Here is a 24,363-nt window from a genome sequence, read left to right on the forward strand (position 1 = left end):
ATAGGCATGCCTAGAGAAAAATAACTCCGACTGTTCCCAACAGGAGTCGAATCTACGACCGTCAAATGAGTAAGTACTGAGCTATGTGAAGGAGATTCATGGTAGTCGCTTAACTATTTAGGTCCATGATTACAAATTAAACTTCCTTCATATTGCAAGGATAGGAATGTCGATATGTGATGCTTATGAGCATGCAATGCTGATGTTTAGCCAGGTGATTTAAGGTCTTTAATTGAAAGAAGATGTTATTCAGCGAGTGACAGAGGCATACTCGGAAAAGAGAACTCCTCTATAGATGTAAAGGCTCATTTCGTAGTTCTATCATTTGCTCATATTTTTTTTATTAATTTATTGTTGACCTTTGTTACATCGATTCCTGAACTTTTAATAAATCTAGCAATGATTTTACTGTTACGATCATTCCTGATATAACGGATGATAAATTATAAATTTGAAATTCTGCAACATCATGATGATTTAAACACATAAACACATAAACACTTTGGCAAGTATCAATGGAATGCAAAGCTCAATTCTGTGCCTCTTTTTTGCAACTTTTGACATTTCTAACCCCATAAGCAAATGAAAGCACGAATCCTTATGAACTTTATTTGTACCACGTGTTATGAGATGAAATTTTAACGCAAGAGCAAAGTTTTTGGCCGAAATTTTCAACTTCATACATAGCAAATTGTCGTTGCGACCTGGTTTTCTGGACTTTTTACAACCATCCGAAATGTCACCTTGTGAGTAGGGATTGAATGATGCAACGAAAGCGATGAAATGTTTTCCAAACGAGCAAGAGTGACAGTAATCGAACCAAGAAAACTACGATTTTCTTTTTTTTCCTTGTCCTTACATTGACGTGATGGCAAATTTCAATGTGGCTAACCTTAAGTCCAAATTTATTTTTGTGGATTTAGCATTCAAATGTGCGCTTCATTTTCATCTTGATTTTTGTTTGCAAACCATCTTTCTTCCCGTTTTAGTTCGATATACCTCATGATCTCATCAATCAATCAATCTATGATGTGCCAAGCCTATCCAAATATGATAAATCTCTCTCATTATGCAGCTGAAAGCGCCCGTAAGCAATATGAGGCGATTCCTGTAATCTGATTTGCCACCCAAACGGGCAAGATGGGCCCATCTTACTCGGATGGGATCGCCCGTCTTGATCTCGCGCAAGAAAAAGATTGCGTGGAGCGGACTTACCAAGTTCGTGATTTTTTTACAATGTCGGCAATGAAGTCGCAAAACAGCGAAGAAAAAATAAAACATTTAAAGACTCTTATGGTTTCACGATCGTGCTACAAATACAGTTCGGTTTCTTTCCCGGCTCTCGAAATAAACAAAAGTAAGTCATTCTTGATTCTTATTATATTGAAATTTTTTGCTGTATAAACAATCCGTCAATGACCAAGCTTGTTCGGTCAAGATAGCTGGACATTGGCCTAATTTTTTTTTTTTTTTTTGCGCTTTTATGGACCACGACTTCGCCTCGGTCCATTAAAACGCAAAAAATGAACTCAAGCAATATCCAGCCATCCTGACCTCACGCTTAGTCAATAACACATACATGGTATCCGGTAACCAAAAATCTCTGCCAGCACATATTTATCAAGCAGCAATTATAGCCGGAATTGTCATCTAGGTCTTTCACGTGCAGATTGCTTATGGGACCCAATCGATATCAGACATAATACTTCGATTTTCTTTTAAGAAAACTAAGAAAAGACTGAGTCGAATTTTTGAATTTCCAGTCACTTAAAATCCGCAAGCCACGAGACTTGATGCTTTCTCTTTTGAAGAAACTAAGAGTGCCAGAACGCGCGGACCATTGATAATAACCGTGTTAGTACCATCACATGATCTATGATTGGAAAGAAAACGGGAAGACGAATAGATGTATTCCCTAAAACTACAAGGCAAGCTATTCCACGACTTACAACTAGAAGGTCACTGTATGATCGATATCTGCTCTCACGGCGTCTCTACCGGTTAGACGTAATTTATCTCCACGTTGCCTATTCATATATTATCTATTATACCTAATCAGCGTTATAATTACAGATATTTTAGGAAGTAGATGTAGAGGTTTATCTCGGTCTACGGAGCAGGGGATGATTTGGAATATCACTACTCCCCTTGGGAGGGATGTTAGTTCATCACAGGTGACCACTCCGACTCACCCACCCTAAACATTTTTGTGTGAGAGGCAGTCAGAGTGAAAAATGTTGACAAAGAACATAACTCAATAACCTTGTAAAGTTGTAAGCCACAAAGGCTTCAAAACAAGTTATTTAGTGCAAATACAAGATCTATTATCTTACTAACTTTCCCGTTCCCTTTCTTCTCGCCAAGTTCCCGTATGTGACGATGTAAAATTTTAATCCTTAATATACAGAATAAATCAGGTTAATCATCTTTCATTTGTTGATGATTTACCTGTCACGAGGGAAACAAGGTTTGCTTTATCAAGAAATTATCCATTTATCAATTTTTTTAACGATTTTAACCCAAAGTGAAACTGTTTAGAGATGGACGTAATAGCAAAAAAATCTTGCTACGAGAAAAAAATAGAAACACTTGAATATTCAAAGAGTTTGACAACCATCAAGTCACCGATATCGGCATCCTTTTCTCCGCGTCTTAGTTTTTTTTCTGAAAATTATTACTCCTACCTTTGAAATGACATGTTAAATTTGCTATCATTTATGGAAGACACTTTTTCATTTAAGCTTTGTCGTGGAATTTAAACAAAAACTCTGGAGGAGGATGCGCGGCAAAATATCCTAACTTCGTGGGTGGTAGTGACATATAGTAGTGACATTATGTCGCTTACAGAGTTGGTGATAGAAAACTGATATTTTTCCAATTTTTCGAACAGTTTAGCTGAATTGTTGAGTTTTTCTGTTATTAAATGCAGGTTAAGCGACATTTGCATGAAAAAGACACACACAAAAAAGCAAATAAACCAAATTATGTTCAGCTAAAAACTTATGAATAACAAAATATTGACAGGTCGGTGTTGTGTGTTTATGATTCTCGGCCCTCTATTACGTAAGAAAGCCACAACATTACTAGACAAAAGGTCTTGGAATGAGTAATTACACACTTCAAGCATCAGAGTGAATGAATCAGTATTCACGTGCGATATCAAGCAGAACACATTTTAACCGCGCGCTCAAGGCCATGTATTGACACGCACCCACTTTTGAAGGTTATCAGCTTGTTCTTGAATAGTCTTTATCCAGGAGGAAAAAGAGGTGTGTAATTTTATATTAACTTACTCAGCTTATTTTTCAGTGAGGGATTGTGCTTCTTCTCTTATTTTCGTCTAATGCAGTTAGATGTCGTTGCGTAGATTGTTTTGTTCAGCAGTGGGTAACCATTTTCTAGTGGGAATTAATTTTGTTTTTGTTATCGAGTATTAGTATTTTGCACAGACGTTTTTGACTGTATAATGTGAGGTTGCTTGTTCGCTTTTTTTAACAGATGAACGAAACATAGCGAAAATCTTTTCAAACAAATTTTCGATGGCATGCCAACAACTAATTGTTCCTCGCTAATTCAGAAACTTGAGGTATAATATTATCATGAGCACAAAATATTCTTATTAATTATTTTATTCACTTAAAATAATATTGAAGCTTTCGCTGCTTCGAAATATCATGCGATTTCAGCACAAAAAAATTTACAAAGTAATGCATGAAAAGGCCATTAGTATATTTAAAGTATAAAAACAGTTGAGTGTATGGAGAATATTTCGCCATGTGGCTTTGGCAGTAGACTGCAACAACACTTGGAGGTCTTAATCCGGCGATGGCTTTTACGGCTAACGATTAAAATTTCGGCCGTGTTACGGCTAACGGTTAACCCAAACTAACCCAAATGACACAATGTAGAAGAGAAGAAAAATTTTTGGTTAACTTTAGTTAAGACTAATAGTTACAATTTGTCAACTTTTACGCCTAACGGTTACATATTCTGGCCATTTTACGGCTAACAGTCAACCTCCAAATGACACCCCTGCCGAGCGATAAATTATTGATATAAAGAAATTTATAACAACGCATGACAAGGCCGAAACATGACTCAGACATTTATCAAACTTCACATGTCATACATTAGTAGCAATATTGCTTCACTGAAGATTTTGTTATTGCATTTCTGCGTTTAAAGTAGGGAAAGAAGACAAATTTGAGCAGAACAGAGTGGAAAAGATATGGGGTTACGATGAGGTGATGGCTTTTAAGGAAAAAGGCCCAATTTTTCGGCTGTTTTGCGGCCAACCATTAACCCAATTGAGACCCTCAAAATATGGATATTCAGTTCCTCTAAAATCTATTTAGTAACAAAATAATATACCTTGACAAAATTCACTTCAACTTTAACAAGTTTGATAACTTTGCGGAATAGTCGAGGGGTAATTGCCCTTGCATTTATAAACCAAACGTTAAGAACCCATTGCGCACGATGTTTGTTTGTTTGTTTTGTTTTCTTTGAAGGGACATAAGCTTTTCTCATATTAGAGAGCGATTGATTCGTAAAACATTGTGGAAAAAATCAGACCACGTAATGCATTAATTTTCTCTGAAAAACAAACCAGTAAGTAGGAAGGTAAGTACATAATGCAAAAAAGATTTTCATCCAAGATTATGAGGGCAACCGAGATATTTTGAACACGAATAATTCATTAAATTTCCGGTTAAATCTGGCTTTTTTCGATGTCTGGAACACAATTATGAACAAAGAGTGAACTTACGTACATGCACGCGGGCGTAAACATTAAATTAAAACTTCAATCCGATATCAATCTTGGATTCAAATTGTAATTATTTTTTTCACCATCCAACTAGAATAATTTTTCCCCTCAAAGATCAAATCAGTGCATATGTGGGTTTCGATCAATGGAAAATGCACTTTAAATATTTTTTTTTTTTCCTGTTGTCGTTTTCATAAAAAAAAAAAAGCAATTATAAAAAATCTAAAATGTTTTGTTTGGGGGATCGTAGGGGATGGTGTTTCTGGTTAAAATTACCAATCCAGTCCTTAACTCTTTACACACTAACATCATTATGCATATTCTCCATACCGTTCTCTATACATTATCTAGGTTCTAAAAAGGAGAATTTGGAAAACCATCAAGAGCTTCGTTAGTTGCTGATCATTTCCTTTTACTCGTAACTTAAACATTTGATTCAGGGCTGTTTTTGTAGGGAGAAATTAGAACCTTATCACTCCTGGCGAATAAAAGGTTAAGGAGCTCTGTCTTGCGTTGTGTGACTCAGTAATAATTGCAATCTGGTTTAATTTATTTGTAAATTAATTGCCATCGCTCGCTAAAATCAGACATCACATAAATGAACTGGAGACCGCTATGTCTGGTAATGAAAGTGAAAGTAATGAAAATCATGAAAAAAATTGTAAACATTAAGAAGAGGGTAATGGCTTTTTTGGATAACGGTTAAGATTTGTCCATTTTACGTCTAACAAATAATTTCTTTTCATTGTGTTTAATTGAAAAAATTTATACGATTTACCTTTTTTGCGTCTAAATTTATCAATTTTTACGCCTGATGGCTGAGTGTTTTGGCCGTTTTACCGCTAACGGTTAACCCCATTGAGATCCTCTTAGACCAAAGAGTGGAAGAAAGACAGAATTTCTGAAGGCCCTTTAACTGACAGGCTTACTCAATTTTCGTGTATTGTACTTATCACAGACTCTCTGCCTTCTTACAAATTCGAATCTGGTGAGTACTATTATAAAAAGGTTAAGTGAAGTGATAAATTAAAGCCGCCTTCGAAAATCAGCCCCCGCTAGAGTGCAAAATTTTGATTGTGCTGTAATTTGATTATACCACGCTTACGCTGAATTGTATTCAGACTAGAATTACATTTGTCTGTTTCCTCACCATTTCGCAAGACACCGATAATGGACTGAAAATATAAACAATAAGCTTTTAATTTTGTATTTCCTTTTAGTCGATCGGTTTATCAATAGCGTTGCTAACTGATGACTGACTAGAATTTAAATAAATTTGTTGCTCCAAATTTATCACTGTCATAACTTAATTTCATTCTTCATGCGCAAGCAGTTTTTTATTAGGCTTGAGGCCGGATGAAATCCAGTTATCGCTTTAGCAGTGGAAGGAGAGAAATTTTTTTTTGTGAATTTTCTTGCGGAAGATTTTCTTTATATTCTATCCTAAACTCTACTTAGGATTGATTCTCTTCTAGCGTTTCCTTCAACATTCAGTCATGACAGCGTGACGAATAAAAGATTTTGAATGCAGTTAGCGTAAGCTAGCAACTTTATTGTCTTCGAAGGTAAGACAAAGTATATTTTGGATCATCCCACAACGAGGAAGTATGCTAAAGATATATTAGATGCCTTATCAGTGAGAGATCGCTGAAGGAAAATTCGCAAACCGTTCTCTAATGTCATTCATGTTTGTTATTCAACAAATATAAACAAAAATTCCTACCGAATGTGTCCAATTCGTCTTTTCCAAATTAAAGTAGCATATATTACATTATACGAATACTTTTTATAATGTAATCATACATTTCTTCATTATTTTTCGTTCTATGTTGATTAATTTTTTGTATACTAAGTGTATTTACACAAGAAACCAGTATATGTATGTATGTAGATATAGTTTGTGAGCATCGTGGAGATATAGTGTGTGATTTGCATTTCTGTTTTGATACATTGCACTCGATGTGGTTTATACACAACTTCGCTCTGTGTGTTCTTTCCTCGCCTTTAGGTACAAATCATCTTTATGCCGTTATTTTATAGTGAGTAATCATGGAACAGCTGAGCAATAACTTATGACAAGTAAATAATAACGAGGATAAAGAGTCAGGAAACGCTTAGCAAGAACAATGATCTGAACAGCGCGGCTGCATCTGATTGGATAAAACCACGAGAATATGTTCAAAAACTCCTGCAGATATCCGCAGTAGAGTTCGTGCCTCAGTATGTGGGTAGCGTTTGGGTTTGTCCTCGTCTCATGTAAGTAAATATTATTCTCATCATCCTACAGCTAGTTTGATATGTATTGGTCTGGTATTTGCTTCCTAACAAGAAGCTCTGCTTTTATTTCTAGTACTGATCTTAAAAATTTGGATGGGGGAGAAACATCTGTTAAGAAAATAAAAAATATGAAAAAATTAAACTCTAGCTTTGTGATGAGCTAAAATATGAAAGAACACATTTCGAAAAGAGGTTTCAGCGATGAAAAAAGATGAAACATTTTTTTTATCTCCACATCGTCTCAAGAGAGTGGTTTAACGATGTGTATTTGCTTATTCGAATGATGAATGTATCATCAGATGTATAGAGTTGGTCCTTTCATCATCGTCACAACCAAAATGTGTAAACGAGGTTGCACATCTCTTTTTGGCAAACTGACGTAGGCTGGAATGAAATTCTGTTTTGATGCATCGAAAGATTTTCCATCTTTGTCAGGAAAGCTTGGAAAACTTTGCTAAATAAAATAATGTACGTTATAAAAACAAAGAAACTTTCAGAGACTTGCAAAATCATCCCGAAAATAATACTTTTGTTTTTAAACAGTGGAAGTAACCACTAAATACAACTGCGGCAGAGTGGTTAAGAAACAAAACGCTCTAACTTATGCATAAACCCATAAGAAAAATTTCCGTAGTAACCATCTGTTTCAGTGCTATTGCATGATAAGTTCCTGAAGGAACTCTGGAGTATGCTTTTTTTCCCTATTCATATGCTAAAATCTTGAAACAGTGATCATTTGTTTGCTCGTGTTTCCAGCATAAACGAGAAAAGAAATTAATTCCTAATCTCTACGAATCTCAAGTTTAATTCCAAAAAAAAAGTAAAAAGCCTTAATAAGAATTTTTTTTGTTATCTGTTTATTTATTCGTTTGTATGTCGTTGTATGTCGAAAGCTCTGGTTTTGTTTGTTACCTTGCATCTTATGAACTATGGCATAAGTATTTAGCGATGCTCTTATTTTCTAACATGAAGTGAGAAAAAAAATGTGAGTGTCTTGAATTCAAAGATTTGACTTTTATGATGATTTGGCTTTTGTTTTAACGCATAATAATTTTTTCCTCGCTTTTCAAAATGACATCGCAAAATACTAGTTTTATTCAATTGTCGTCGTTTTTACGCTAAGTTTGCTGCTATTGTTCAAACTTTTATTCTCAGAATAGATTAATATCAACAAAAATCACACATCAAATTATGATGTAAAAATCAGTGATGTCTGAAAGGTATTTATACTTTACTAAATGCAAGTTCCGCTCTTAGAGATAAACGCGAAAAGTTTACCCTTACTTTATCTCAGATGTAGCAGGCTACACAGAGGCAAGTGAGTACAGTATACATGATGCAAAGACCCTCTGGTCAGCAGCTGCCGAGAACTGCAAGCGGAATGCTTCACTATTGGCTGTGCTTGATTCTCAGTACAAACTCGACCAGCTGGCTAATCGTCTTCCGTCTCAAGGAAACAATAGTAAAAATAAGTATTGGATCGGACTTGTGTACAATGGATCGACGGAGCAATTATTTTGGAGTTCTGGTGTTGTTGCTGACAAAGTGTTAATAACCAACTCTAGCTGCAGAAAACATCAGACAGCGCTTAAACAAAAGGACTTGTGTTACTTGGTGAAGAAGGGTCACTCTATTTGCTTTGAAACGCGAGAATGCAACAAGAACCATCGGTATGGTTACATTTGCCAACCAGTTACCAACAGAGGTAATTATTTAATAATGATAACAACAACTGCGTTTTAGCCCAAAATGTACAACTGACCTAGAACAAACAATCGATTAGCGGCCAGCATTCTAAGGAAGCAGTTGCAAAACATTACGATCACCTGAAAAAAGGAGGAAAATGAATATCGATTTCTCTCGTTATTCCAATGATAACTGCAAAATATTTTGTAAAACGCTAAAAAAGGATACAAAAATCTCCAGATTTATCCCTGAGGAATTCCCTTGAATCTGACTTTTGAGATTTGACGTTTTTGATATATTAGTATCGCCCACCACCTCAAGTAGTCCAGCACCAACCGTCCAAGGTACCACCTCAAGGCATAATACAGCAGCGAAATTTAATGTCTCAGTAGGCCTTAAAAATCCGGTGAGTAGTATAAGCACGTTTAATCAAAAATCGTTCAAGAGATATCTCTTACTTACAGTCTCTTGCCAAAGATATAGTCAAGCGTTTCTATCGTCTCTTTTCAAATTTATCCGCCTTAGTCTGACGGAGGCCTAACACATGCAAATTTTTATTTTCAACAGCTGTCGAAGTTTTCTTCCGTCATGAGTTCCCTTAATCCAAAAGATCCATTTTCTTTAAAGGTAAGCCCTCACTAGCCCCTACGGCGCTTGCAGGATCTAAATAAAAACTTTAGCTTCAAACTTTGTCGAACGAGAGTTTTATTTATGACAATTAAGTCACCGATAGAACAGATGATCGTCTATTATGAATATATCATATATGACGCAACTCATGCTATTATTTTTAAAATTCTCATTCACAGCTTGCAACAAATGCATTTAGAGGCTTTGCCGAGTCCTTAAAGTCAAACCGCGATAAAAGAGGGAGGAAAGTTAATTTGATTTATTCCGCTCAACTTATTGAAGAGTTTGCATTCAGATACGCGTCCTTCAACTTGAATTCAACCAGGAATGAAGAGAGGACCGAAAACGAACACATAGGTAAATCACCGTCTTCAGGTGACCAAAGGTTTCCAAGGCGCTCGTATCCTCTTTATTCAAAATTTTACGAGATCCTGGTTTGTAAAAACGCAGAAAAGTTGCACTTACCATTTTGCTTGTTCTTTTTTATTTCCAATTTGTAGTCTTACAAGTATCCTTAGTACCAAAGGGTTACCGTCAAAATTTCACATTTACAGGAGCGAAGGGCCTGGACGAAGAAACAAGAATTACTCTTCCTTCTTTTTTATTTCAAACCAAGGGTAAATATGTGAATAAGCAATTTCCTTGTCGAAAAACTAATTCCTCAAGCTTACGTAAATGTATACTGGCATGTGCAATGCTGTTTCTGCTTCAAAAGATAAAAAAAATGGATGACGTTCAAAGTTTTCAAATTTCTCTTCGTTCCTCGACATTCCGCATTTATATTTTGTTCATGATTATTGATTTAATAGACGCACTGTCAAGAAGTACTCTGTCTCTTCTGTCTGTTATTCTGATTCCCACTTTAGCTATATCCCTAGCAAAGTGAGTATTATATCTTTTCCTTCTCGTAAAATTTTTTGCCTTCATTTTCAGAGACTATTGCGGTTAATGTGTTATACAGAGATCTCCATGAATTTCTCGACAACTTGGGCTCCAGGTAATTCCTATTACAGATTTGGTTCATCGAAAAAAGTTGATTGCGTGTCCTTGTTGGGACTTACAATGTTCGCCTGTTTCACAGGGAAGGTAAAATTCACTCCATGATCCTGGGAAGTGACGTTGGACCATCTAAACAGAAAATTTTCGCAGAAAACGTCACAATCGTTTTCCACACTTTGGAGGAAAAGGTAAATGAAATAAGGTCACTACTCATTTATATATGACTGTTTTTCTATTTAAAAAATCATCATAATTGAGGTGCTTTTGTCGTTTTAGGGAAAGTACAAGAAATCAAGGCTAGATTGTGTATTCTGGCAGTGGAATAATTCCCTTCCGTAAGTAGGCTATTTTCCGAAATTCGAAGCCTTCGCATTGATCTCAAATTCCCAATTTTAAGACCACTCTTTCATATTAAACAGTCGTGTAAACGACTGTTTAATATGAAAGAAACGATCAAAGATAAACGATAAACGATCAAAGAATGCTCCTTCTTCGAGATTGTCTATTAAAGCTTCATTTGGAAAAAAAGGTCTCCTTGACAAGTTTTCTCTTCCTTTTGCAACTTGAAAAATCGATGAAAATATATTGACAGCTGTCCTTGTCATAAGTTTCACAAGACACTTTATAAACAAAGAAGTTTTCTAATGTGCTTGACTCGACAAGGACAGTTGTCGAGGAAATTCTAAGTGAGATAGAAAAGAAATTGTACTTCAGTTTTCTTTCTGGTTGCTAAGGAAACTTTTAGTTGCAAATGGGAATAAATTGATAAATAATGCGCTTGGTTTTATGACCTGAGTTTGACTGTGATATTGGTTCATTTTCAGAGCTAATGGAAGTTGGTCAGGCGATGGTTGTTCACTGGTGAAATCAAATACGACCCACGTGGTTTGCACGTGTAACCATTTGACGAATTTCGCTATTTTAATAAACATCGAGAAACAAGAGGTACAATTATATATATATATATATACATATATTTATATATTTATATTGCTTGTGTAGCTAGTTTAAGGGGCTTGAAAAAAAGTGTTTTTTTCCGTTTTTTTCCCTACAGTTTCCAGAGGAACACAAGAAAGCCCTTTCCTATATGACATACATAGGAGTTGGCATTTCATTGCTCGGCGAAACAGTTACTTTTATAGCATATTTCTTACTTCTGTGAGTACCTATAAATAGACCATTTTTCAACTGATTGCTAACTTTGCCAAGTCTTTAAATAGGAGACGCTGCTCTTCACAATGTTATCGTGCGCGAGACCAAAGCGGGCAATCCCGAGCGAGCAAGATGGGTCCATCTTGCCTATCAGAGCACAGGATTCGCTTTACATTCCCCACGGGCGCTGTTGGCGATGTGATAAGATACCATATTACGAGGGTATAGTTTATTCTTCCTTAAAGCTGATCTTGCACGTGGAAGGCTTTGGACGAATTAGGCGTACATCAATTATTAGTCGAACGGCGTATCAAGAGTATCATTGTATTTTCTAAAGCTCTTTATTAAACTAACAAAATAATTTTCCTTCTGTTTTTGTTCATGTTTCGATTTTTCATTTTAGATGTTCCAGTCATGATCAACAAAGTCATGTGCATATAAACTTGGTTGCCACCTTAGCTGTTGCTCAGAGTATATTTTTGGCGGGAATCAACGCCACTCATAATCAGGTGACATACCTTTTAAAGTTCCAATGGTACTTAGTATCTATAAATTTTTAAGTCGTATGGTTCTTGAATTCCTTTGAGTAGGGCTTTGAAGCCAGGGCATAGTATATGCTAACGAGATAATCGACTAGGATTGTGGATAGGGTCTTTATAAGGATAACTGAAAGCTGAAACTCTCAGAAACATGAGAATCTTTATTTTTTTTTTTACCAAAAATTTCGTTTCAATGTGCGAAAATATCTCAGGATTTACAAAAGCTATCTTATCCTCTTTAGGTACTATGTATAACTGTTGCTGCTCTGATTCATTACTTCTATTTGTCATCCTTCTGTTGGATGCTAATAGAAGGTGTTATGCTGTATCTACTGATCATAGAAGTCTACAACACTGAGCTCAGATTGCGTCTCTGTTATCTGTTTTCTCTGGGTAAGTATTCCTGAAAGGTGAGTCGCTGACCACTTCCCACGCTTGGGATAAAAGAAAACGACTCATTTCCTACATTAACACACTGAAAGGAACAGCAACAAACACACCTAATTTCAAAGGGGGATGGATGTTAGCCAATCAAATTGATTTACAGCTAAAAGTGTTGGCCAAAACTGACCAATCAGTATCACGATCTAACTAAAGGCTAAAGTTCGAAACGTCAGCTTTAGTAACTCTTTATGGTGACCAATTTAAATTATCAACTCAGTTGATAAAACAAAATTAATTCCTTGAGAATGTTCACTTTGGTACTTGCAGGCTTTCCAAGTCTTGTTGTTGGAGGAACCCTGATATTTGCTTCTTTAAACGAGCCGGGTATAGACCAGTACATAAACAAAAATTGGTAAGAATTATTCACGTATTTCTCCTAAAACATCATGTATCTAAAAGTAAAGCACTTCGCCACGACAAACATAATTTAGCTAAAATCCGTATTCGTAGATTTTGCTTCGTTTGATCAATCGATCGAACGAATGAATGAAAAACCGAAGGAACAAGCGAGCGAATGAACTACACATCAAATGAACGAAATGACTAATGAAAGATCAAACGACAATAGAACGAATGAAACAGGACTAGAATTTCACGAAAATATGAATCAAAATATGTATCATGTACTATTATGATTATACCTACCTCGTAAAGGGAAGTAATTTTAGTTACAACTTGTTTCAGGTGCTGGCTTTCAACAGAGAATTATTATATATGGTCGTTCGCTGGACCAGTAGTAGTTATAAGTTTTGTAAGTATAAATACTGTAAAAGAAATTTACGACACCCTTCTTTTAGAACATTCAGATTTTAAAACATCTTTAATTGTAAATAGGATTTTTAATTGTAATAGGATTATTTTTATAACATTGTCTTTGAAAAGCCCCCTTGGGGAAAGTCAATAAAGTATGTTGTTGTTGTTGTTGTTGAAAGACTCAAATATATTTATAGAGAGGCGATCAGTGTTCAGGAAAACCTCGTGATAGGACGTAGCTTATGTTGGTGGCGTGATCTTTTAGGACGGGCGCGTCACTTAAGTCAGGCGATTGATAACACCTTAACCGTACTGAAGCTGTAAAAGTTTTTGTTTCTTTACTATATGTAGTAAAAAACCTTAAGGACCAGTAATTTATTGCGGTTTGTCTCTATCCAGGTGAATATGGTTGTGTTTTGCATTGTTGTAAAAGAAATGGTGAACATGACGAGCATGCAGTCAAATAAATTAAGCCGAGTCAAGTGAGTATCAGTAATGAAGTAGTCATCCTCTCTTTCGCCTTAACTCTTAATGTACTCAGAGAGACACATGTACACGTGAAGGACCTAATTTTGGAGCGGCTAGAAACATAAATTATGACTCTGGAACCAAGTATAAGTTAAATGCGATACAAAGGCTTCCATATTATTTTGGCTTAATTTCAGAGCCATGGCCATGAAATTAAATAAAGAAAAGTAGAAATCGTCTTTAATTTCATCTGGTACAACTGGCATACAAAAAAATAACGAATAGAGGCATTTCTTGTCATCAAAACTGCTTTGTGTGAGAGCTGCTTCATTTTCAAACGGAATCCCTTTCTTTCTTTTCATTTCTTTCTCTGAGAGGGAAAAGATTGACCAATCAATACAATTTGACGTTTTCGTCTGCGTTTTATCCCAGGACAACCGTAAAGGCTTGCATTGTGTTATTTCCTCTGTTGGGGGTCACGTGGCTTTTTGGGTTATTGAGTATGATAAATTCCAGTGTTACGTCACAGTACATCTTCACTTTACTTAACTCTCTTCAGGTGAGAATATAAAATACCGCTCTGCAAAACAACTTATTCTTTTGCGTATATTTCAGACTAGTTTAACTCAAACATTTGCTGTGCTATGTAAAGTGCCACTACACATTGAGGTGGATCATTTGATTAGCTGCAAAGGATTTTGAACAAGTTTCTGTGTTCTCAGAAACGGATTGGAAAATGGTTTTGAATGTTGATAGATCTTTCTGAAATACAAATCAAAAGTAGCAAGGAGTTTAAGGAAAACAAAATTGACAAAATATACGTCAAATAAGAAAAGATTATAAAATCCATTTCGTGGATATGATTCCTTTCACCAATATTAATTTTTAAAATTATTATTAAGAGTACTATTAGTTTCTTAATGATGTAAGTAATGCGTGATAGCATTAAAGATGATGAACGATATCCTCATTTAGCTACTTCGTGATAAATATTTCACACAACAAAGAAATTTTTCTTTAAACGCAAATTAAGTAGCTACGAACTTAAAGATCGGCGAAAATAGTAATCCACGCTGGCAAGACAGAAAATTATCTCTCGAGGCTGAAACATTGATCTATAATTTCTAGTATTCCCTGAGCTTGACTGTGTATTCGCATGAGCAACCATGGCAAAAGGAAGCGGTTGGAATTCTAAACATGTTTATTTAATTACTTTTCTCCCAGGGATTGATGATTTTCATTTTTCACTGTGTGAGAAATACTGAGGTAAGATTTTCCTGATCGCATTTGCTCATACTAAAGGTAAGTGAAAAATACTACTGACCAAATCGGTAAAGAAACAATGTTAAGGGCTCCATGGGAAAAGGTACACTTCATATGTAAATAATAGTTTTAGAATTCTTGTTCTCACACTCTTAATGAAGTCACAACCTGTTTCCTTAGCAACAGAATAGGATGAATAAAAGCCAGATTATGAAATTGTCGATGCCGAGAAAAACTAATCTTGAAAAAGTTTTCTCTCTCATTTCTCATTTCAAGGTTAAACTTGTATGGAGCAACAAGTTACAAAGGATGAAGAAACGAGCTTGTCACTTTTTTAGAATCCAAGGCCCTTCCCAAACCAACGTAAGCGGAGAAAACATTTCAGACAAAAATAAACCTTCTGAAGTAGAACTTAGCAGAAGGAAAAGCAAGATCGCTCCTGCTGATGGATAGGACAAACAATCACGAGCGATCACGTTCACGCAAACATATCATCACGTCCGAGGTGAAACTTCCAGGAAGGAACGACAAAAATTACTTTAATTAATCGATATGAGGAGGTATCATAATCACAACCAGGTTTCTTCATGACAGCAGTGACTTTGATTTTGAACGAGCGTGCTGGAGACGAATTTTTGTTGTTCACCTAAGATAAACCACATCAAGACATTTAATGCAAAGCAAATAATTCATGATAGGAACAATTTTATCTTGGAAAATGATGAAGTCTTGGACAAAACTGACTAATCGCCATAATCATCTGTCTAATCAACTCCCAGGTCACGTACGTCGATAATTTACATATTGTAAGCTAAGGCAAAATATATTACCTTGAAAAGGAATCTTTTGTTTTGGAATATAGATATGTAGTATAAGTTATAAATCATAACATTTTAATTTTCCGAGAAATTTTCGTTTATGAAGAACAAAATCGAGGGAAAATAGTAAATTAGTAAAAGGAAGTGATTCTGTAAGCTAATCGCCTGGGTATTGATATTGAGAGTTCAATCAATTATTTGAAAATTTATTCACAAATAGCCTAAGTAATAATGATTAGTTGGAATCAATTCTCGGATATGTTTTCACATAGGAAGTCTCAAGTCTCTCTGAAAAAACAAAGAATATTACCTAGTTTAAAACCTGTCGATCTAATTGATAAATACAAGAACTAGTTCACATATTGTGCAAATTCCTCTCATCGAAGTGAAAAACTCGAAAATCCTGAAGATCACCTTCTCCACCAAAATTAGAAAGGTTAATTCACCAATCAAGCCAAGTGTCTCATTTGTCGTAAACTCAACCCGGTACTAAGGGCATGGTGCGCCAAGCAGAGCTTGTCCCCAGACCTCTCGATCAAACGTTTAGCCCGACTTCAGTTTTTCCTACATCTCGTTATCTCGTCACTATTACAAAATGTGGTCCATCACAACGGTCATTACCGATGAAACTTAACTTCAGAATGAAATATTTTCCAGTACTTAAACTTTAAACATTACCGCGCTTTACTGGGAAAATCACTCTCATATTCAGAGTTGCAAATGTTATGAAGCTCTCCAGATGATCAAAATATCTATCTATCTGTACTAATCCCGACCGACAACTGACAAGGTGTTTGTTGATATAAATGGGGAGTTGGTCCATACCAAGCGGAGAATCGTGACTTCTGTCATTTGCTACCTTGGAAACCAAAGTCAGGCAAAACTTTATTTGAAAACAGACTTATATACTTTTTATCTACGATTCAAGAAGAATTTAATTATATTACTTTGCGGTCAATGAAATTTGTTATTTTACTAGATGAAACTTATTAAGGATTTAAAACTGACTCATCCTTAGAAAAAAACCGACGCTATTTGAAACCCTTTAAAGCTAATGATCACTATATCAATTATCGTCTTTGTTGTTGGCGCTCTCTTAAACCAGCGTGAAAAGAAGACATTTTTCGTTATCCTGCTGTTTCATGCTATTGATGCCTAAGAATTTTATCCGAAATTGACTTTTGTTCCTTCACTTACATTTTTTTTCTATTTGTGTTTCAAACATTGAAAACGCAATTCACGGCCACATTCATCGAGCAAACGAAAAGATAGTATTACCAATGAATAAATTTTCGCTACCATCAAAACTCTTTAATTAAAATTGTTTTCGTCGAACCAAATTCAATGAAGTTTGTACTTGGCTGAAATAAAATGTTCTGTGTCTGTTGACAAAGTAAGAAAATTATTATTCGAGTGGTATGGTCTCTCCAACAAACCGTATATACTATATATTATTATTTTAACAGTAGCAGTTGCAATTTAAAACTAATGCTGAATTAGTTATATTTTTGTGGGAAACAAGATATTGACATCCGGTTCTGATAAGTGTCCAAATGGGAGCAAAAAGTAAACTTCCTTCCAATGAGTTGTCTCATTTCATTTTTAGCTTGAGTACTTTTCACACCCAAACGTTCTCCTCGATGAGTTGGAAAAACAGTCTAGAACTGATAATCTGTCGGAGAAAAGCTTTAAAAGTAATTACCCAGAACCCAAGGGAGGATACTGTTCAATTTTTTTGTGAAAAGTACAGCATGTTGGTTTATTCAGTGTTAACATCGTGGACTTTTTAATTAAAATATTAAATTAAAGGGGTTAAATTGAGCTTTTAGCGTAAAAGAAATGCGTCAGTTCTGATGCAAATTACAAAAAAAAAAAGTGTCTTTGTTTGTGACATGAGCAAACTTTGCAGTCTGGAACATTCGGTTTATTGAACAAGGAATTATTTGATTTTAAGGAAGCGACGAGGTGTTCAAAATTGCATGGCTGAAGAATTGTTCCAAGAAAAATTGAGATCCAGCTAGTATTTTCTCTTCTCAAGAAGCTGTAGACGTAGTTAAAGCCAGTGCGTTGTTTCGTCCACAAAACAGAGTGACAGAGAGAAACAATACAAGGACTGATGAGGACAAGTTTCATTTTATTTTTTATCGATGAAAGACTCACCTGACGTTGGCCGTCAAGGAAGATGAGCATGTGGGCAGGTCGAAAACAAAAACTCAAACAAACGCAGTTATTTCTACATTTGTGTCGCTTTCGCTAAAACGAACTGAACTGGACAAAATCTTAAGAGGTGAGGCATTTGAGGAGAGAGGAATGAAACTTTTCAAAAGAGGCTTCTTTGTTTTTCGACATTTTTTTGTTGAGTTAAATAATCGAACATTTATTCGCTGTTAATTTATTATAATTCATATCATATTTTGAAGAATACGAGCATCGGCGAGTACAGCCATGACGGATCGTTCACTTTCGTTAGTTTGCGTGGAATCGTTCATGTTTCTCATCATCAACATAGCAGCAATCATTGGGAACACGTTTGTCGTTGCTGCCATTTCAAGAAACAGGGATCTTCGAAAAATTACTCACTGCTACATTTTAACCTTGGCAATTTCTGATTTGTTCGTCGCAGTCACTTGTATGCCGTTAACTTTGGGTGCTTCCCTGAAAGGTCGCTGGCTTTACAGTGACATCACATGCCAGCTTCAAGGTCACGTGATGCAAGTGTGGGCGTGTTTTTCTTTGACAATCGTGTCAGTGACCGCCATTAATCGATATTATCGCGTTGTGCGACCCATTCGTTACAGAAAAATCTTCACCAAGCGATTTACACTGGTAACTACGATCTCCCCTCTCGTTATTTGGGCGTGTCTGGACATCGGAATGATGTCTGTTATGGACGCCCGTTTTAAATTTGCCCCACATTTTTTCTGCACGCCTTATCTCACAAACAAGCTCATGAAGAGAGCTGTTGCTTTGCCTATTTATCTTTCGTTTATCGTAGTCGCCCTGTTCGTAGTTCTGATTTGCTATTTCAAGGTTTATCGCGTTGTTCGTAGACATGTGATTCTGGTTCGTCCAAATATTGTAGGAGCATCGTTTCAACCCGGAAATGAGAACAAACTTTCTTGTCGCGTCGATGAGATCAATGCTACAAAAATGGTTTTCGTTATAATTATGGTCAACTTCCTTCTCTGGATTCCAGTTTGTATAATCGGTGCGCTGTATTTTTGCGACATTGTTATGCCAAAATGGACACATTTGATGTATGATTACTTGATGTTCATAACAGCTGCGACAAATCCGCTGATTTACGGACTCATGAACAAGGCTTTTAGGGACGAGTATCTTCGAATTTTGAAGTGCAAGACGAGTGCGAACAACATCAGCTAGTTTGGCAGATTTTGGAACTGTGTTACACACTGAGTTCTACAACAGGTGATGTCTAGGTTACTCCCACAACATGAAGTGAGGAGTAAAAAAGCCTCATGTCTGAGTTACTAGAAACTTGTGTCGTGACGTTTGGCCACATTTTTTTAACCTGTGTTCTTATAGAATGCAATGACAAATTAAAGAACTTAATGGTGCCTTAAATATAGTATTTAAAGTTAATAAAGTTCCCGTCAGTTAATTATTTACAATTTCTTTTTAGATTTTTTGTCTCTGTTCATATTTTCCGTCAAAGGCTGCCAAAAAATTATCGCGGTAACTCGGCGATCTATTAGCTATGCCAGGTCGTAGCACCCCAAGCCGCGCATGTCTGTATATTTTCGATCCTGAAAACTTTTGAAGCTCCAGTTCATATCTCCGTAGAACGAGTCCTTTTTTTTCATCAGCGCTCAGAACATTTTTGCCACTGACTTTGTTTCTCTTCAATCAAAAAAAAAAAAAAAAAAAATATATATATATATATATGCTTTCGAATGTATGCTGTTTTAGTGTACTTGAGTGATTATGTTTTGCATAGTCTTCTTTGACAACAGAAACTGTACAATTAAAAGATTAATTCGGGAAAAACCACAGGAACCCATGAGTTCATATTGGAACGATGGTTTGCCAAAAAAATTCATTGACTGAAAAGGCTCTCTGAAATTTCATTTCAGATTCAAGTTCAATTTAATTCGGGAAAAGCCGCAGGAATCCATGAGAGGGTTGTCAGTTTACGATCGAACACATTCAGTTCTTTCTAAAGACTTGAACTGACTCTCTATTCAAAGAGATCAAACAGAGTCTCAATGTGTGTCATAAACAGTTCAACAAAACAACTCATGGATTAAAAAAGCACTCTGAAACCTCATTACAAGTTCAAGTTCAAGTCTCTTTTTTGTCGCTATGAATGAAAGTACTGGTGAAATGATGAAATGAAACCGTCAGCGTGGAAGCTATTGAGAAACTACAGGGTTTTTCTTTTAAATGATGGTCTTCCATTATATTATCTATCATTCACAATTTAACAGTAGAATAAAAAAGAAATCAATGGTATATGTCAACCAGAACTAATGTATTATTTAAAAAAAAAACCCCATAAGTTTGTAGGTTTAAAAAGGTTAAAACTAAATAAGTGAAAAATAGCAATTAAAAAAGCTTTCGGTTTCATTCTCAGTACGTCTCGCTTTGACAATATTCCCATTACAAATTTTCCATTTCCTTTAATTTAGATTGCAAGAAGATCACCATAGCAATCAATAATAATAGTGTTCGTGCCTGAGGCTCTAATTCGATTCGAGAGAAGGAACATTTATTTTCACCTCTGTTACTGAAACATATACTCTGCCCATATGTCAGTTTTGCCACTGAATGACTTTTGATGTTTCGGCAGGTTTATTGTTTTAAACATCTTGACCGTGATTAACTAGTCTAATAAAAACATATGCCCTTAATCTAAAATTAACTCTTCAAACCACAATATTAAATCCGCAGTTAGCTGTTATGACTTTCCTTGAAAACTCGATCAAAAAAAAAATCGGTGTCATACCCTGATGAGACTCTTTGGGAGATAAGTTCAACTTTTTCATCTCCAATGTTTTAAAAGGAGTCAGTGTTGATATTGTACGAAGAGGTTTCTTTACAATCGCTTGTGAAGACTTTTTTTGGCCCAAGATATTATAACTATTGAGAATAATGGAGAAATCATCAGCAGCTTTTTATCAAGACAAACTAAAAAAGGGACTACTCTATTTAAAATCTAGCTCACCCGAAGAAAAGTAAACATCTAAACGTGTTAAAACAAATAGTCCATTCTTCAAGATATTTTTAAAAGCAGACTGGTGATTTTTTTAACTACTTTCCACAAAGCTTTACTCTGGTTCTTCTTCCACTAAAATATGTTTTTCCTTTCCATTTCTAGCGCTGCTTCCAACACTGGTGATGAAAAAGCGATCCTCACCCCATATACCGGGAAAAGGTGTCAGTCTTCGCGGTGGATTATCTTCGTTGCTCCTCGTCGGCTTTTTTCGTGGTATCATCGGAGAAGCTTCGAAAAACGAAGCACTTTTCGTTGGTGACAAACTTATGTTCTCGCTTATTGTCGATGATGGTGGAGCTATCACGATCAGTCCTTTTTTGGGCATCAAACTAGGAAAGGTAGTAAATACTTGAGATCGCTCTAGATTCTTCTCGTTCGAGTTTGCTTTGATGTCAAGGCATGGAAGAGATTCTTTTGCTGCTGTTTGCGGGTTGTGTCCTTTATCCTGATTTCGTTTCAAAAGCGATCTTGATTCGTGGAATATCAGAGGGAATCTTGTCTTTTGGAGATCGTTCTTTGACTTCATGCATATGTCTTAGGTGAAGACATAATGCTTACTTTCTTCCACTTTCTTTAAAACAGAATCGCTCGTAATTTCATCATATCTGCTCTTGTCATAGTTGGCTTGCTTTGGAGACCTTTCTCGTTTCCTTCTTCTCTGCCCTTGATCTTTAACAAATGAGCGGGACTTTCTTAACTTCTGACCGGGTGAGCCTCGTTCATCCTCCTCAGACGGATATGAAACCTTTTCCATATCGGTTTGAATTTCGATGACGTGAGATACTCTCGAAGTCTTCGCTCTCAAAGAATAACTGATTGCACTTCGCAACAACTTGCCCCAAAGTATTAGTATCTCTTTTTACCCCGCCTCTGAGTCAAGAAGAGAAAAATCATGCCTCTAACAGTGTGTTACGCGAGCGGCTTTTAATCCTGGTAAATGCTTTTGTCGAGAACTTGAATAGCAGGTTTACAATTAATCGAAATTTTTTAAACTTTGTTCATTAGCTGTAACTGAAATTTTGAGTCATGTTTGTACGTAACAAAGCCACTAGCAAGTATTTAGAGCGTAGCAACTCTGGCAATTCAATTGTCGTAATTATCCTAAGCTGCAAACGACTTTGACTTCACACATTTCAGTTGTAAGTTTAGTTACGCATTTCCTCGTCAAATCAGGTATTCTGGTACAACATTGTTTAAGATTTATGCATGTAAGTCAGTAGATTTCTCAAATTTGCGTTATCCTGTACATTTCTCGATCAATTGATCTTTAAACCAATTTCGGCTCAAATCGAGTTACTTTCAACTTAAGGTCGAGAGTACCTCCAAAATGCTTGGATTTTGCTGAGCCTTGCTTTGTGATTGGCCAACCAAACTTACAAAACCCTTCCAATTAGATGAAAAACCAAAACTACCTGTGACTTGATCAGTGTGGTTTTCTCACGCTTCACGTAGTTTGCTTTTTCGTGCCTTAAATTCTCACCTTTTCTTTGTAATAGTTTCCTATTGTTTGGCCTTTGTAGCCTTGTTTAAAAAGCAGAACTGTTTTACAAGGGTGTCTCTTAAAAGACACTTCCCCTGTCCTATTAAAAACTTGTTTCTGTTACAAGTTGAAATATACATAGAATTTTTGCTAGACTGATGCACAGTCCTGAGCAAGTGATTTGATAATAAGCTCGGTTACAATACTCATCGTTGATGTTCGAGAAAAAACAATTTTTTTAAGTAAACTAATTCCTTACTTTATTTCTGCCGGTTCATTAGTGCAACCAGCAGCGATTCTGCATCAAATAAGTTCTGATTCGACATGACGCCCATTAATTCAAATCCTTTTGATTCACCCTACTTAATGACTTTCTGCATCTAACAGGCGAGCGAAGTCCATCCGAATTTCTGCGTAACGCTTGCGAGTTTTGACGACTTTTCTTTGTTAATAAATGAATAGAGTTCAATTCCCTTTTATCCGACATCCTTTTACCATCTGAATGGATCGGTATTTCAGGAAAGCAAGATCCGAGAGTCTCGACCGGGCGAGGTTGTTTGAAGTCACAACCATTTACCATCTTCTTAAACGCAGTATTTGTTAACAAAGGTAACGAACTTGAGCTTTTCAAGAAAGGCGCACAAGAAACGGCAGTTTTATGTTTTGATGTAAAGTGCGTTTCTCTCAAAGGTGGTAATAAAATTTCCGTAACTTTACAAGCGCTCGCTATTCCCTCGTTATAACTGGAATCGTCTCTTAGTTTACATGCGTCAATATGTGGTAGTTTGACACTCATTTTGGGTTCTTCACTTTCCTGACCAGAAAAAACACTTAGTTCCTCTTGTTCCAACATAGAATTGAAACGAGAACCTTGTGGCGATCTTGCCGTCGTTTCTTGTCCTGACAAAACAAACTTAGAATCTTTCGACACGTATTTCCTTTCTTCAGAAGACGATACCTTGTCGCCTTTTAAATCATTCATCTCTTCCATTTCTGCCTCAAGCATCTGCACTTTCTCTTCAATGATGTATCCTAAATCTCTTGTGAAGTCCTGATCTGTTGCTCTGTCGAAAGCTTATTTATTTAAATACTTCCAGTCGACGAGGAAACATTTTTGCGTTTCCCATAAGTGTTCGAGCAGCAGACTTATTTCTTGTACAAATTGAAACTTAATTTTTATGATATGAAAGGCAGATAAAACATAAACAATTTCAAGCGAAGCTCAAATATATTGCTTCACCCAGAACCTTGTACAACAACAATTATGTACAATTTGTATTTTGCCTAGCGACAAGTTGCTGGAGGCAGACGTCTGCAACTTACAAAAGCTTTCATGAAAACAAAACAGATCATTAACACGTTTGATCTAAAGCAATATAATTAGGTGACAAGGTCTGGCTTTAATGATTACAGAGGAATAGACAAGGGGAGGGGATGTGATTACAGATACAGAAAACTATCTATAAATCGACAGTAAATTAGCGCAAAAAAAAAAAAAACGAAAAGAAAACAGAAAAATAGCGATTACTTAACAATGGTTTAACACTGGCTTGTGATAGACGGGAAAACCAACAAGACGTTCCGACAGAATGCCGGATGGTCAGAGATTAATGATGCAATTTGTGATGAAATAAATTTCATTTGATCTGCGGATTGAAAATCAAATAAAGCTATGAACTTCGCAGGCAAACTGCAATCTTAGAAAATTTTGCTTCGGTCCCAACATGTGGCTTCGTATCTCAGTTGAAAGAAGCGTCCAAGTAGGATCTAGTAGGCCTGGGTTCGCATCCCGTCGAGGCGTTAATTTTTTTCAGGCTTCCGGCGAGGATCATGGCTTTCGTTGAAGGTAT

At 36.0% G+C, this 24,363-nt stretch overlaps 2 protein-coding genes across 4 annotated transcripts; both read left to right on the top strand.

Moving 5' to 3' along the window:
* Positions 1-3,121: 3,121 nt before the first annotated feature.
* On the top strand, positions 3,122-16,157 carry LOC113666813 (adhesion G protein-coupled receptor D1). Of its 3 annotated transcripts, XM_089211071.1 has the most exons (21): positions 3,122-3,269; positions 6,777-7,024; positions 8,340-8,750; positions 9,034-9,137; positions 9,299-9,358; positions 9,541-9,718; positions 9,862-9,978; positions 10,295-10,358; positions 10,443-10,548; positions 10,637-10,695; positions 11,185-11,305; positions 11,415-11,518; positions 11,916-12,021; positions 12,294-12,444; positions 12,763-12,847; positions 13,180-13,246; positions 13,648-13,730; positions 14,149-14,275; positions 14,941-14,982; positions 15,256-15,465; positions 15,570-15,719. In XM_089211071.1, the coding sequence occupies exons 2-20, from the start codon at positions 6,991-6,993 to the stop codon at positions 15,430-15,432; spliced, it is 2,196 nt and encodes a 731-aa protein (XP_089067197.1). In that variant the 5' UTR covers positions 3,122-3,269; positions 6,777-6,990; the 3' UTR covers positions 15,433-15,465; positions 15,570-15,719. The 3 variants fall into 3 exon arrangements, with proteins under 3 accessions (XP_089067197.1, XP_089067189.1, XP_089067193.1); XM_089211063.1 differs by having other exon boundaries at positions 15,256-16,157; XM_089211067.1 differs by lacking the exon at positions 3,122-3,269 and adding an exon at positions 6,134-6,333 and having other exon boundaries at positions 6,809-7,024; positions 15,256-16,157.
* A 1,547-nt stretch (positions 16,158-17,704) lies between these two features.
* On the top strand, positions 17,705-19,429 carry LOC113666819 (melatonin receptor type 1A). The gene is made up of 2 exons (XM_089211256.1): positions 17,705-18,084; positions 18,218-19,429. Exon 2 carries the CDS (start codon positions 18,243-18,245, stop codon positions 19,179-19,181), a length of 939 nt encoding a protein of 312 aa, XP_089067382.1. The 5' UTR covers positions 17,705-18,084; positions 18,218-18,242; the 3' UTR covers positions 19,182-19,429.
* The last annotated feature ends 4,934 nt before the right edge of the window (positions 19,430-24,363 follow it).

This window comes from Pocillopora damicornis, chromosome 1 (genome assembly GCF_964200805.1).
Source record: "Pocillopora damicornis chromosome 1, jaPocDami1.2, whole genome shotgun sequence".
Lineage (NCBI taxonomy): Eukaryota > Metazoa > Cnidaria > Anthozoa > Scleractinia > Pocilloporidae > Pocillopora > Pocillopora damicornis.

Excerpts from the sequence above, each read along its gene's own strand:
- LOC113666813 (XM_089211063.1), top strand. The coding sequence starts at position 6,991 with ATGTGGGTAGCGTTTGGGTTTGTCCTCGTCTCAT. Across the intron at positions 10,549-10,636 it reads TCCACACTTTGGAGGAAAAG|GGAAAGTACAAGAAATCAAG; the intron begins GTAAATGAAATA and ends TTGTCGTTTTAG. Across the intron at positions 11,306-11,414 it reads TAAACATCGAGAAACAAGAG|TTTCCAGAGGAACACAAGAA; the intron begins GTACAATTATAT and ends TTTTCCCTACAG.
- LOC113666819 (XM_089211256.1), top strand. The coding sequence starts at position 18,243 with ATGACGGATCGTTCACTTTCGTTAGTTTGCGTGGAATCGTTCATGTTT.